The sequence below is a fragment of the Embiotoca jacksoni genome, unplaced genomic scaffold (genome assembly GCF_022577435.1).
Source record: "Embiotoca jacksoni isolate LCO1_2020_lvr unplaced genomic scaffold, fEmbJac1.0.p SCAF_37, whole genome shotgun sequence".
NCBI classification, from domain to species: domain Eukaryota; kingdom Metazoa; phylum Chordata; class Actinopteri; family Embiotocidae; genus Embiotoca; species Embiotoca jacksoni.
Genome location: NW_027185389.1, coordinates 448,633 through 463,831, shown reverse-complemented (window position 1 = coordinate 463,831; position 15,199 = coordinate 448,633). Strand labels below are relative to the sequence as shown.

Below are 15,199 nucleotides of genomic sequence, written 5' to 3'. Positions count from 1 at the left end.
GCTGTGTCTTTCCTTGAGGTCTACATCGTTTATTTCTATCTTCTAATGGAGTTTAATCCCTTTAAATCCTCTTTACAAGGGTTATTTTATATTATCTTGTCTTCCTTTTATATTGAGTCCTATTTCTCTGTCTTGTTTGAATTGCCTTTTTGGTTGGCAGATCTGATGCCAATTCCTCCTTTGAAAATCAAGAAAATACAAATAAAAGCTGCTGATTTCTTCCATTTGATGCTTAAAGTTAATCGACATTCAGCCATCAGTAGAAGACATCAGACACAATGATGTCTAACCTTTATTTGTTGATAATATACTTGATGTTTTTGGAATTGAACAACTTGAAAACAAGAAAAAATGTTCATTAATTTGCACTGAACCTCGATGTTAATGTCTGCAGGCCCTCATTAAATTACAATTCAATTCTTTTTTTTCTTCCTCTTTCTCTTCTATTTCATTTGCTTCTTCCATAACTGCTGTCCCTAAATTACATCTGTTGCTGTTTGTAAATGTTTGTGGTGAGGTTATATTTGATGTAATACTTTACCTAATGTATTGTTTATACTTGTATTATTTAGATAAACGTCCTCAACTGACAACCAAATAAATAATTACAATCATGTTTCATGTCTTGCGCGAAGAAAAATGTACTTACAATATGAATATTGTGTTTTTTTGAACGTGTGATTTTTCACCATTCGTCCTTGAAGCTTTCAAACATCCAAAGGTGTTTTTTTTGTGTTTTTTTTTTAATTTGAGCCATGACATGGCTTTTTTTTTTTTTTTCCCTACAACAAGACTAAAAAGGAAATAGCTCAGGAAATTAGCATGATACCACCCACTCACATACCTACGCATCCACAGATTAGGACTGCAGTGGATTTGACTGTGTTGGGGGGGGGCACTTTATCCTTACTGCAGTGCGTTGACTGCACATGGGCAGCGTTACTGTGTTCAGTCCCGTCACGCTGTAACCGGCCCGTCCTGTGGGGCACAGCTTGTCTGCTGTCTGGACTCTGTGTGTGTGCGTGTGCGTGTGTGTGTGTGTGTGTGTGTGTGTGTGTGTGTGTGTGTGTGTGTGTGTGTGTGTGTGTGTGTGTGTGTGTGTGTGTGTCAAGGCTGCCCAAATGTTTTTGGCTGGGACTCCTCAGCGAGCTCCTCCAGAACTGCAGGGCTCTAGGACATCTGCAATGCAGAAGTCTATATATAGCAATGGAGTTACAGGGAGAGGGAGAGGGAGAGGAGGGGACGGGAAGGGGGGGGGGGGGACAGAGACAGACAGAGAGACAGAAGGATGAAGGGAGACAGAGAAGGGGAAGGACAAGACGGAGAGAAACAATGAATAAAAAGACAGATCTTTACACCGAAAATGAGCTCACAGGAAGAGGCCAAATGTTCCATCATGTTGAATACAAACTTCTACCTCCGTGAAACTAAAGCTGTGAAACACTCATGTTAAGAAAGAAAAACGCAGAAAGCCACGCACACGTGCCAAGCGTCCACTCAAGATGTCAGCACTTGCCATCACGAGGACACCGGAGGAGTGTTGCGGTATGTCTGTGTTTACATCACTTAAAAAAAAAAGAAGAGGAAATGTAATTACAAGCTTGTAAACAGGGAACAGGGAACAGGGAAAGGCTGTTAGATACCGCTTAAGGATATATTGCTTTATCTTGAAGGGTCTCGAGAGGGCAGTGGAGGAGGAGGAGGAGGATGAGGAGGAGGAGGAGGAGGAGGAGGAGGATGAGGAGGAGGAGGAGGAGGATGAGGAGGAGGAGAGCGGCTCAATTATGTATGCATCTCCACAACAACAGAATCTGCTGACAGCGGAGCTCAGCACGCACACGGCAGCAGCGGCAGCACGGCCAAATCAAGGCCGACCCCGCGGTCCGGCCGCCGGGCCCGCTGAGCTGCTGAGGGATTGATCGGACTCTTACATCTTCATTAAATCTGCCCCCCCCTTCCCCCCGACCCCTCCCTCGACCCCTCCCACTGACACGCTCCCTGTCTGACCGCCCCACCACAGAGGTCCATGCTGAGTCATAACTCACCTTGTGTCACTCAGGGAGTGTGTGTGTGTGTGTGTGTGGGGGGGGGGTGGGGGGTGGCGGCAATCAATCACACCGAGTTCACAGGAAGACTCGAGGAGCCGGCAGGAGATTTACACAACAACTCCTTAAAGAAGCGTCAGAGTACAAATTCTGTGTCACTGGCCTCTTTGATTAAAGCCACACTGTCAGAGGTTTACACCTGTTACAAGTTGAACCACTAGTGGTCAGCAAAACAACAATTTCAGAGGGTATTAAGTTTCTCATTTACTGTATTGATTTCCAGTCATGGGTTCGAGTTTGTGCAGGATTTGAATGATTTGTAATTTAAAGGAATAGTTCAACATTTTTGGAGATCTGCTATGACGCGGAGATTTATTATTCAGATTGAAGCCACTTTTAAATGTCTGCATGTCATAAGCAACCAAACCAGCGTAAAAGCAACTCCCTGTGGTTTACAGGTTGTTACGTGACAGACAATTGGCCAGCTTCCTTTTTTTGGAGCCAGAGGTCTCTTTGAGGACTAATATCTAATTAATTCTGGGTTTATTTCAAGACGAACCACCGGAACAATGATCAGAAGGAGTGAATTTAACAAATGACGGCTCATTGGACTTTGTGAAAAATTCAATAACTTTGTATTTGATGAGAGAATCTAATGCTGTTTAAATGGGAATCTATTGGATCTAAAAAAAAAAAAAAAGAATTTGGGAGCCAGCCCCTGGTGGCCCTCACTGGTATTGCACTTTAAGGCACTTCTGCATTGCCTTCACTTTCAAGACCCGGAGGCTACGGCTACATTTATATAAACAGTCTATGCAGACTGACTGCAGCTTTCATATTTACACAGACAGACATGAGAGTTGTAAGTCAGATTACTTTCCAAAATGTCAAGTTATTCCTTTAACATGATACTTAATGCAGTAGGTGATAAAAAAAAAAAAAAAATTAAAAAAATGCATCACAGTCTGACTCAAGTATTATTTAATTTGGCTAAAAATAAGAAAATGAAAGAAATCCACAGCTAATTTGCGCCCTGAGTTGCACACAAGTAACTCAGTCGTGTGACTTAAGTCATTTTTAAACATGAATTGAACTCTTTGCAGATGCAGAGTCACTGTAGGATAAGAGATAGGCTGAAGGATGTGAAGTTGAACTCAGTACACAGACTGAGCAAATGCGGTATTATGGTGATCCGTCTCAATGTGTAATGTAACTTCTTATCGATCGTCCCGAGCACGGCCAGCTGTGTCACGTTGCGTTTTCTTTTCCTGAAGCTCCTTTTCATCTAATACTTTGGTCCAAAAACATTCGTCCTTGCTCCGTTCGCCCGGCTTTTCTGACAGATTTATTGATTGCCTCTTTAGCGCTGATAATGTTTTCGCCAACTGTGCCGAGTCTCCCGCGCACGCACACACACACACACACACACACACACACACACACACACACACACACACACACACACACACAGCACAATACAGTCTGTGAGCAGGGAAACAAACAGTCCGTGGCTGTGATGAAGTTCTTGCTGTTGACAGCTGTGCCGGTGGGCCGGCGCTGGCAGCGGTCGTCCATCTTAGCCGGCCTCATCCTTCACCTCCGGGTGCAGTCGGGACGCCGTGACGAGGAACACCTGGCAGAGTTTACGCAGCCTCAAACCTTGTGAGGTATTGACCACGGCGTGAAGGCTGCGATGCAGGCCGGCATGTGACTAAAAGTGCGGTGGACTTTCTGTTGTGAATGAAAGTAAATGAGTTGACGCCAGACTTAATAACAAAGTTCTCGTTAACCTCTTTTCACCGCGACCCATCTTCTCCGACGCTCGAATACTTTGACGTGCAGTCCTAAAACCAGAAAATAAAAATAATATTCCCCGAATGAGAGGTCAATGAAAGGAGTTAAAGTGCCACTTCAAAGTGTCCACCAACTGTGATGTCCCCGATTGTCTTGTGAAGTGCTGTTTGGAAGTGGTGTTGTAGTATTATGGTCCTTCGCCAGCTTGGTTTTTGGAGGAGGAAGTGACCATATTTGGACGAGCCATGAAGAACAAAGGGAGGACACCAATATGCCCCGCCCACTTATACTGCAGCCCAGGCGCATCAATTAAACCAGACACGCCCCAAACATACCTCTCTTTGACGCCTTATTGTTAGTAAATGACGGAAACTTTTTTTGTTTTTTTGTTTTTGGAGAAGAACTACCAGAACACTAATTAGAAGGAGAAAATCTAACGACACCATGATGGAAAAATGGATTGACTTTGTATTTTATGTGAGAAGTTAGCAGAAGCGATGAAATCAGCTGAAGTGTAAGAAAAGGAAGTCATTTGAAATATGCACTGAAGTCAGTTGTGGTGTCATTTGAATGTAAAGCAATGTTACACAAACGTCAGATGAAGAGTGAGCCGTGTGAATATCAGTCGAAATGTGTGAATTGAAAGCAGTTGAAGAGTCATTTTGAAGTGAATGAATGCATATTGTGTTTAGTTATGTTGGCCTCATGGTCGACCTCGGATATGAGGTTGAGCAATGCAGTTTCATGTTTGAGCACAACAAATGTGTGAAGGAGATTCTATCATTAATAAATACAGGCTTTAATATTTAGTGTTTCTGGGACCTTAATCATCATGTCAGCGTCACCCTTTTCCTGCATTGTTTAATATTTAATATTTCAGCAAACTTTTCAGCAGCATCGTGTGTCACTGTCGGCTTTATCGGTACAACACTGCGCATAGAAATAGATTCCACATTGTTTTATGATTTATTGGTACCTATTTTAAATGCAAGTTTGCAAAACTTTAATCCTGTATTTACTGAAATCATACGAAATTAATGTTTAGGCTTTTCTTCTTTTTTTAACTGCTTCTTGAAGCACTGAACACCTATGAAGACATTAAATGATCTTTTTCTTTTATTCTAATACAATAATATGTCATTTCAAAGAGAATTTGCATCTATAACGTTGAAGAATATTTTATTTTGTTAATATCTTTCTCAGATTTGTCACTCATTCATGTGTTTTGGATTAGTTTTCATTCGACTGAGGACACGGAGAAACGGTGATGTTTGGTTAATAAATGTCTTTATTTGGCTTTGAGAAGAATATCACTGCATGAGATAGCAGCACGTATACAGTCACAGTTGTATAGCAGAAACGGTCTGGAAAGTGTCAGCACTCCTCTGAATCCCCAGAAAACAAGTGAGATGCAGGTGAAAGCATGTTATATATTTTTTTTAACTTTCATTCAATGGTTAAGGCAAGTTTTTCTTTTTATCGTTTTCAATTTTGAACGACACACAACAAGCAAAAAATCTATCCCATCCAGCAGATATTCAAGCTCCGAGAATCAGGCCATGCATTCATGCCCGGTTGGTTGATTCATCAGTCAAGGCCCGAGGGAGAGAGGTGATGAACGATGGTAATAAATAAGAAAATTAATAAAAAAAAAAAAATAAAAAAAAAAAAGAGTTCAGGGCAGGGTGGGGAGGAGGAGTTATGGTGAAAATAGCCCTTATGTGTGACTCTGTACCTTATAACCGTGAACCCAGCATCATCTGCCACTTGCAGCCCCGGCTGAGGGCCGTCAGTGTCACCGTCAGCTGCCTGACGCTCGACAGCGACGCCCCGCCGTCCTTCGCCTCGTTTTCCTAATTCCCCCTTTAGATTAAACAAAAGCACCACCACGTTTATGAGGAAAATGAAAACAGGTTTGTCTAAAAAAATAAATGAAGGGAATATAATAAATAAATAAAACAAAAAAGCAACAAAAAAAAAAAAGCACACTAAATTCCTTGACAAATGAACCAATCAAAGGGGGGGGGGGGAGTGGGATCATTTATATTCCCAAAATATATATTTAGCAGCAATGTTAAACTCTACTTTGTTTCATTTCCCAAAGATGCACTTTCTTTACACCACCTGCCCTCCCGCAACACTTTGTATGTACAGATATATTTTTAATTGTTTCTTCCCGAGCTCCGAGTTATTGCCGTGCTGTGCAGGAAATAAAGAAGAAAGAAGAGGGATGAAATGTGGAAGTTGTGCGGAGGAGAATGGAAGCACGAGATGTGTGCGGGGAGGTTGGACTTCCTTCCGGGTTTTCCTTTTTTCCCCTCGGAAAAACATTCCTGCTCTCGACGCGCCGACATTCAGGACTGAGCTGGTGGAGCTTCGTTCTGTGGATGGAAACTTTCCCCCTACGTGGGACTCCCCAACTTTTATATGTAAAAATCAAATAGCACCGTAAAAGTTGGACTGGCTGTTTTTTCTCATGCTCCAGGATCTGTGCGTTTTATCTGGAAAAGTCTGTGTGCTGATTGTTTTTGATTGCTCTTAAGCGTGAATACCGATGGCACGTTTAATTGTTGCTCGTACGAAGAGAGGAAACATTCGGACTTTGTGGCGTCGTGCTCGCTTTCCGGCGCTTTTCTGACGACCTCGGGCGGCGCACGGAAACGATTTTTACTCTTCTGCCGCCGCCGCCGCCGCCGCCGTCCTATCGGTTCCTTGTCTAACGCCTCTTCATCGTCTAATACAAGTTTGAAACTAATCACTTCTAGATTACAGAGCAGAGACAGAAAAAACACAGAAGATGTGAGGCATCTGGAGTGTGCAGATGTGTGCAGATGTGTGCAGATGTGTGCAGATGTGTGTGTGTGTGTGTGTGTGTGAGACAGAGATGATGTGAACAGGAACCAGATCCATAAGTGATCGGTGGGATGTGGAATGCGTTATTGATGATGATGATGATGATGATGATGATGATGACGATGACGTCGGCGAAACAAGCAGTTTAGGTCTTGCTGATCTTCCCGGCGGGGCTCTCCTTCTTCTTCTCCTTCTCCTCCTTCTCTTTCGGCTTCTTCTCCTCCTCCTCTTCCTCCTCCTCTTCCTCCTCCTCCTCCTCCTCCTCCTCCGCCTCAGCCTCCTCCTGGTCGTCTCCCTCCTCTGCCTCCTCCTCTCCTTCCTCCTCCTCCTTCTCCTCGTCCTCCGCCTCCTCCTCCTCCTCCTCCTCGGGCTTGGCTTCGAACTTCCTGTAGGCCCCCAGGCTGTAGGTGCGGGCCGACATGTAGGAGAAGCCCGGGTAGCCGGACTGGACCATGGCGCCGCCGACGGAGCTGAGGCGGCACTCCTCGCCCTCCAGCAGCTTCCTGTGGAGACGGAGAGAGAACGAGAGAGAGAGAGATGACGTCACCTCCTCGTCTTTTCTTGTCTCAGCGTGTCTCTCAGGAGGGATCTAATGTCGCCGTCGCAGCGCCTCCGCTTTTTTTTTTTCTTACAGGAATCCGTAAGACCGTCCTGCTGATAAACGTTGGAGACGCATCCAGAGATCTTTTGGAGTTTGTGCACACGAGACCGATCCTAACAACGTCAGCGGTATTTTAAAAAGTTAAAAAGTTTACATGAGTGAAGCTGTTGGTGAATTTTACCCGTCACGTGTCTTCAAATGCAAATTACAATATAAACTTTTTTTTTTTTTTTTTACCGCGTATGAATCTCTTAAAAAAAAAAGAAAAGAAAAAAGGAACAATATAAAGCTCTGAAATAAAACATGAATATACGTGTGATGTATTCAGGCGAGTTTAATCTCCCGTATTGATTCCTGCCGTTGTGGTTTCTGACGCCAACAGACCTGTAGGCGGCGATCTCGATGTCCAGCGCCATCTTGACGTTCAGCAGGTCCTGGTATTCGCGCAGGTGACGGGACATCTCTCCTTTGGTGCTACGCAGGGCCGCCTCCAGCTGCTGAATGGTGTCCTGTACACACACACACACAATTATATCGTGAAATATTAATTATTTATTCAAAATGTATGTTATTTTTTTTTGCAGGTCTTTCGCAAATCATGTTTTCAACCGTTCTTGATTAAATAAAGGTAAAAAAAAAAAAAAAAAAAAAAATGCATCTAATCTCTTTTACCACGTGTTGTTACCGTACCTGCATCTCCCCGATTTCGTTGTTATGGCGATCCTCCATATCGGCGATCTGCCTCTCCAGGGCCTCGTTGTGGCCCCGGAGGGACTCGATCTCCAGGGTGCGGGCCTGCACCTGCCGGCGGTACTCGCTCAGCTCCTCCTTCGAATGCTTGATGGCGTCCTGGTTGCGGGCGGCCGCCTCGGTCACCGTGGCGAACTTGGAGCGGTACCAGTCCTCCGACTGGGCCTGGTTCCGGGCAGACAGGTTCTCGTACTGGGCCCGGATGTCCTTCAGGGCCGCGGCCAGGTCCGGTTTGCTCATGTCCATCTCCACCGACACCTGGACGCAGGGAAGACGAGGAAAAAAAACAGAGAGGCTTTTTATTAATAGGAGTGCTTGTTGTTAAAATATATATATATATATAAAAATATGATAATATTTAAAACTTTATTCATCTATAATGCTTTTATTTTGAAGGAAAACACAATGTTTGTGTGCATACATTTAGAAAAACTGCAGAATTGTTTGCAGTCTGTTTAAATGCTTTTTTTTTTTTTTTACTTTTTTTGCTCGTTACTTTAACATAATTTTTTTTTTTTTTTTAATCCCAATAAGACGTATTAATGTTCAATATGGAACAATCTCATTTGCAGACAGCCGATATAGGAAAGTCCCGAGTTTGATGAGCTGACTTGCAGTCCGGCGAGGTGGACCGCGGCAGGACTGATGAATCGACTGCTGACTCGGGCTTCGGAGAAAGCTGTGCTGTCAATAGCTTACATGGCAGTGAAATCCCCCCCACCCCCCACCCTCTACCCCTCCCCCACGCAGGGAGTCGGTGAAAGAAACCCTGGCGAAATCTACCCGGCAACCGTCCCTGCATCCCTTTATACTTATATAGTATATAAAGTTGCAGTGAAAGCTGCTGCTTGTCCTTTTTTTATTATTATTATTATTATTATTATTATTATTATTTTTAGTTTGCTCAGTCTGCAACATGATGAGCTCTCAAAGAGTTTCACAAATGATACCTCAGGTCCATAAATAATCAGAGTAAGTGGAGGAGCCTCTATATTTACACACAAATCGATACTATTGATGGTTTGGTTGATTCCTTCACACTCAGGGAGGGAAAGAACTTCTTGTTGGTTTTTTTTTTTCCTGTCACATTATCAAAGTATTTCCACTGTTGTGCTGCTTAAAACAAATGTTACTGCACCTCACAGGGTTTGTCCTGCCAGCTGCCCTCCACCTCTCCCCTCCCCCCCCCACCCACCCAGGGGGGGGACGACCACACCCTTGAATAATGCGCTATTTCACCGCATTTTTTTTCTCTCTCTCTTCCCCCCCCCTCGTCTGCCCTCCCCCACCTCCTCCACACCTCCTTTGATGAAAACATCACCATTATCCTCGGTTTCAGAGCACCTTGCCCTGACTTTACAACGACCTTCGCGCTCTGAGGACGTTTTTATTTAACATGATACTCTCTGATTGTTACCACAGTTAATTCAGTTTTACGACACACTTTACAGGAAAAAAAAAAGAAAAGATGTTTCTATGAGAGGAGGAGGAGGAGGAGGAGGAGGAGGAGGGAGGGAGGGAGGGAAGGACAGCGCGTGGTGCTGAAACAGAACTGCAGTGCCATCAATTTTCCAGTGCGCAGTGTTCCGTTTGGAGAGGACGCAGCATGTCGTAGGTGGGAACAAAAAAACAAAAAAAAAATAGTTCCGGACTCTTATTACTTTTCAATTCTAACACTTATGAAAGGTTATTATATTCCCGGGCTACTGAGGGAAACTTGTTTACATGTAAACAGCTGCTTCAAAATGCGTATTTGACCGAGTAGACTATTATCACCTGTTTAAAATATGTCATTTGTAACGAATCGCTCATTTCATCTGTTGATTATGCGTTATTATGTGCTGTATTATAGGAGTCTTATGGTCTATTAAAAACAATAAAGGAATAAAGGAGCCTCCGATAAAGTGTGATGCGTTGTGAAGTCCGTGCACGAGCTTAAGTAATTGTAGCAATATTAAAACGATATGTAGGCTTGTTATTTTAAATAGAAACGACGTAACGTGATTCTATGACTTTGAAAACTGGTGGCTGATAATAAATCTGACAGGTGGAGAACCGGGACCGGCGTACGGGCCTGCGGGTCGCCAGACCCCGGTGGGGATGTGTACCTGAGAGGCTTGTAGTGACGTCTGCAGCTCCTGCAGCTCCTCCTCGTGAACTTTCCTGAGGAAGGCGATCTCGTCCAGCAGGGACTCGACTTTCTTCTCCAGCTCCAGGCGCGCCAGGGTGGCGTCGTCCACGTCCTTCCGGTAGCCCTTCAGGGTGTTCTCCGCCTCCTCGCGCAGCCTGCTCTCCTCCTCCAGCTTCTCCCTCACGCGCTCCAGCGTGTCGTTCATCTGCACGCAGTCCAGGTGCATCTGGCTCTTCTCGTGCGTCAGCTCCTCGACGCGCGCCCGCAGCTCGCGGATCTCCTGCTCGTAGAGCTCGTGCAGGCGCGAGGGCTCGTTGTGGCGCTGGCGCAGCAGCGTCACCTCGGCCTCGAGGACTTTGTTCTGCTGCTCCAAGTTGTGCACCTTCTCGATGAAGGACACGAAGCGGTCGTTGAGGCCCTGCAGCTGCTCCTTCTCGTTGGTGCGGATGATCTTGAGCTCGTTGGTGACCGCGGTGGACTGGGTCAGGTCCATCATGGATTCCTGCATGGAGGAGAAGACGCGGCCGGGCGCCGCCGTCCTGCGGTAGGTGTTGGAGGACATCGCGGTGGGGGAGCCGTAGGTGCGGTGGCTGCTGCGGTAGCCCGCAGGGTGCGGGCGGGACGGGCTGCTGCTGCTGCCGCCGCCCATGCGACCGGACCGGGGGGCATCTCCGAAGATCTTCCGGTAGGAGCTGCTGCCGCTGTACAAGTCGCTGGAGTAACTCATGGTTCCTGAGTTGGAGTCCGTCCGGGTGCCTCTGCTGTGTACGGGAGAAAAGAGAGAAAGTGTGCGAGGAGTTCAGGAGCGCGTGAGGGTGAGGGTGCGTGTGAGAGAGAGAGAGAGAGAAAAAGTGAGATGCGAGTGATGTCTGGCCAGGACAGGTGCTCTTATAGCGAGGGCGCCGGCGCGTCATCTGACGCGGCGACAACGGAAGACGAGGGGAAACCTGCTGGCTTTTGCAGAAAGCCTCCACCCTCTGGGGAGACACGAATTCACTCATGCAGCTCCTCTCCGCTGCCCAGGCAGCAGCACAACTCCAAATCCCGATCACGTTTTGTATATAGGGGGACTTTACTGCACACAGATCTCCACCGCGGGCCTATTAAACCTCTCTTTACCTTCCTGGGTCACGATTTCGTGTTTTATTGACGCGCAACTAAAATATAAATAATAAACTCTTTAATAAAACCACGCGTGTAATGTCATTTCTACCCTGGTACACTTATCACGCCGCGGGACTGTCTCGTTTTTCCTCAGTCCGTACTGTCCTGTCATTGCAGGGGTTTTTTCTTCTTCTTTTTTTCTCTGCTGTCCCAGCAGAATAGCAAATGGGATCGATGCGTGGAGCTGCGCGCCAGATTGTGTTGTGCTCTGCTGCTGCAGTCCGCATCCAGCTCTGAGCCCCGCGACCTCCGCAGTACCGGAATACGGGATGAGCCTCACAGCACCGGCTTCAGTCTTGCATGAACAGCCTCACCTACAAGAAGAACGATCAGTTTCCAATGCAGTGACTCCCTATATTGAGTAAATCATGTTTTTTGTATATATATATATAAAAATTAAAAAAAAAAATATATATATATATCTCACAAGGTAGTGCAATTATTAGGAGCTTTATTTTAAAAACATATATGTATGGTGCCTATATGGTGACAGAAGTTGATGGCTTGGTGAGTTAACATTATATTCCTGTTAAAACTGTGGTTAAGGTGCATATTTTTTTCCTGAGTCAGAGTGAGGTATCATTCAAAAAGTCCTGGCTGGGTGTTTAGGTGCTGCGCAGAGCAGTCGCTGGCCTCGGCCCTGATCCAGGCAGGAGGCAGGAGGAGAAGGCACCACGCCCCTGCAAAAAAAAAAAAAAAAAAAAAAAAAAAGAGGCGACACCCACAGGACTGCAGCCACCACCACCACCACCTCACAAAACGCCACCCAAGGCGCCTCCATCGCTCATGAACAGCACGCTTTCCTGTCTGGCCTGCAGCCCAAACAGTACAAATGTGCAACACGAGACGCTGCCAAGTCATCTTAAATCACTTTAAACTACTCGTGAGGAGGCTGTGATGTCAAAGTAACGACCAAGCAAAACTTATCACAACAAAATAATGATGGAAAACTTTGATACAGAAAAACCCCCCAAAGAAACCTGAGTCATCCAGCCTGAGTTTAAGATATGACGAGGGAGGTTTTTAATGCTTTAACAACATACCCATCACAAAAAAAAGTATTTTGATCAATCTTTGAATCTTATTTGGCTTAAAATAAATGTTTGAATTTCGGAGATTTCAGAAGAAAGATCTAAGCTATTTATATATATATATAAATATATATATATACATATATATATATGTGTGTGTGTATATATATATATATATATATATATATATATATATATATATTTTTTTTTTTTTTTTTTTTTTTTAAAGAAAAACCTTTAAGTGCATGAAACAGTGTCAACATTCATCCCTTACTTCTTAACATGTTTTGCTTTGGGTCTAAACACGAAAACAAAACCAACATACTGTATGTTAAATGCATTTTTATTCTCGTATGCAGATCACTACAACCACTAGAGGGCGCCAAAGAATCGGCGCTCCACACCTGTGCAGCAAAAACCCTGAGCTGATGCTGAGCTCACTGTAAACAAGAAGCTCCTTATTCCGGCACCACGAAAGCCTAAAGCTTCTTCACGCTCGTGACTGTGGGTCGAGGTGCGGACGGTGCGTTCGAGGTCCACCGGGCAGCCGCCCCGTGGTGTCTTAACGGAAAGCTGTGATGCTGCTGGTGAGCCCTCAAGGTCACTGAACGACAACGTGAAGGGCGGCCGGACACAACAAGGGCACTGATGTGATGTTTTGAATTGAGCGCAAGTCTTTGAATACAAATTCCCGCAGGTACATAAAGAGAGTTACGATGGCAAAGGACGGGATGACCGGAGTATAATCTGAAACAGAAAAGCGCCTCAGATTTGTGTGTGTGTGTGTGTGTGTGTGTGTCCGTCCAGCCATTTTGACCGTCAGTGGTAACAAAGGGCCCCGTTGAAGGAGGGTGCTACGGTGACTCAGCAGGAAATGACAGGTAGTCAGAAACGTCTGATTTCCATCGTTATGCATCTCGCTCAGCCTCCCCGCCGCCCTCCGCCCTAGCGACCGAGCGTCACGGTAACGGGACAGACTTTGATTTAGTCAACCGAAAGCATCACATCACAGAGTAAAAGTGACTCATGCCATCTCTTTAGCCTTTAACTAGCGACTCTTCAAGCTCTCTGGCACTTGAACTACCGCGGCTTTAAAAATGCATATTGCTTAGTTTATATTTTAACTCTATTTGAGTTTAATTTTATGCATTTGATCTTGTTTCTTATGCATCTCATTTCTTTTCTATAGTTTCAAATGTTCCTTTATATCTGTTTTTACGTGAAACACTGCATGTGTGAAGCACTTTGAGCTGCATTTCTTGCATGAAAGGTGCTATACAAATAAAGTTTATTATTATTATTATTGTTATTATCAAATAATTTTTCACAACTGCACCAATAAACAACCGCTGCATTAATTCTGAGACGTCCGTGTGATGGCTGTAAACAAACAACACCACAGTGGGGAGACTTCAGCACAATCCTACTTTGGCTTTTTATTTATTTATTTATTTTTTAAAATTTTTCTCATGCAGGCATTTGGATTTCACAGGAAATACGCTGGCGGGTGTTTTACTACAAAGAAACAGGAAGAGGGCGCTGTTCGTTCATCCAGCACAAACAAATGGAGGAACACGTGAAAGGTTGATGGAGCAATAAAAGAAAACAAAAAACACAGGTCAAGTTTAAGTGTAAAAAGGAGAACGAGCACACGTGGAGCGACGCCGACAGGGGAAAAAAAACAAAAACAAAAAAACAGCAGGAGTTAATTATGATTGCTTTTCCCTTTAATTCACCCTCATTGGAGAACGTCTTCACTGGCGTTGCTTACGGATGCCGCTTTTTCACAGCAGACATTTTGCCTCGTCTCAGTGAGGAATTCACGACGGCTCGGCTCCATCACGCGTCCCATTAAAAGCCATGACGGCGAACCAACGGGCACAGAAGCAGCCCCCCCCCCCAACCCCTCCGCCCCCTCCTTAGTGGGATGCAGCCATCATTAATACACCTGTGCCCCCCCCCCCTCCACCCCCGCCCCGATGGAAGCGAGCCTCCATTAATTTGATTCGTTACAAGTCCAAATGTCGGCGGTGAAGAATAGTCGTGTTTTAGAGTAGCAGCGTCGTGGTGACAGTGAACGTGGGCGGTTGAATAAAAAGCCTGAATGACCCGAGGGCTGATTAGAGAAGTCAATATTTGAGGCTATTTTATGCAACAAACTGAACAAATCGCAGACAGCAACGTGCGAGAAACGTTCAGTATCTAAACAGGGCACTCACGACGTCAGAAGTCTACATTTTCTACGAGCCTCGAGTTCACACGCTGCGACGCGTTTGCTGACGTTTCCAGAGAACAAGGAAGTTCATTTTGTCGAACGTTTAATATTGTCATTTGAGAGTTTGTCTTTATAACTTGGATAAAAGTCTACGTCTGAGGAAAATGTTGATCTTCCCATCAAGCCTCATCTTTTCTCTCTGCGACTTCCTGCATTACGTTAGCTTACTAAATTGTTAGTCTCTGTGGCTTCTAGACGCCGTCTACGTTGCCTAGCAACAGCAGAAATGAAAAAAAAAAAAAAAAGAAGCCTGTTTTAGGGTTAAACAACTCAAACTAACACTTAATCATATATCACATATTGAACTATGAAATCCTCGTAAGGCAAGTTTACTCGAAGGGCTTTTACAAATTAGGAAAATACAAGACGAGTTAAAGGTGAAAATCAAAGTTTAAAAAGAAAAACATAATAAAAACAATGGATCTTAAAGTGAAGAAATCTGACAGTAAATTCAAACTTAATTTGTGCATTCAGAGTGTTTTTTTTTTTTTTTATTAAAGCCAAAATCCTCCTCCAACAGGAATGTTTCCGGGCGGGATGTATAGCGTCACGGCT

At 44.7% G+C, this 15,199-nt stretch overlaps 1 protein-coding gene across 1 annotated transcript; it reads right to left on the bottom strand.

The window, feature by feature from the left end:
* Positions 1 to 5,109: 5,109 nt before the first annotated feature.
* On the bottom strand, positions 5,110 to 11,285 carry neff1 (neuronal intermediate filament family member 1). Its single transcript, XM_069166083.1, has 4 exons — positions 10,152 to 11,285; positions 7,984 to 8,301; positions 7,678 to 7,802; positions 5,110 to 7,195 (listed from the first exon to the last, which is right to left on the bottom strand). The coding sequence occupies exons 1-4, from the start codon at positions 10,899 to 10,901 to the stop codon at positions 6,838 to 6,840; spliced, it is 1,551 nt and encodes a 516-aa protein (XP_069022184.1). The 5' UTR covers positions 10,902 to 11,285; the 3' UTR covers positions 5,110 to 6,837.
* Positions 11,286 to 15,199: the final 3,914 nt, after the last annotated feature.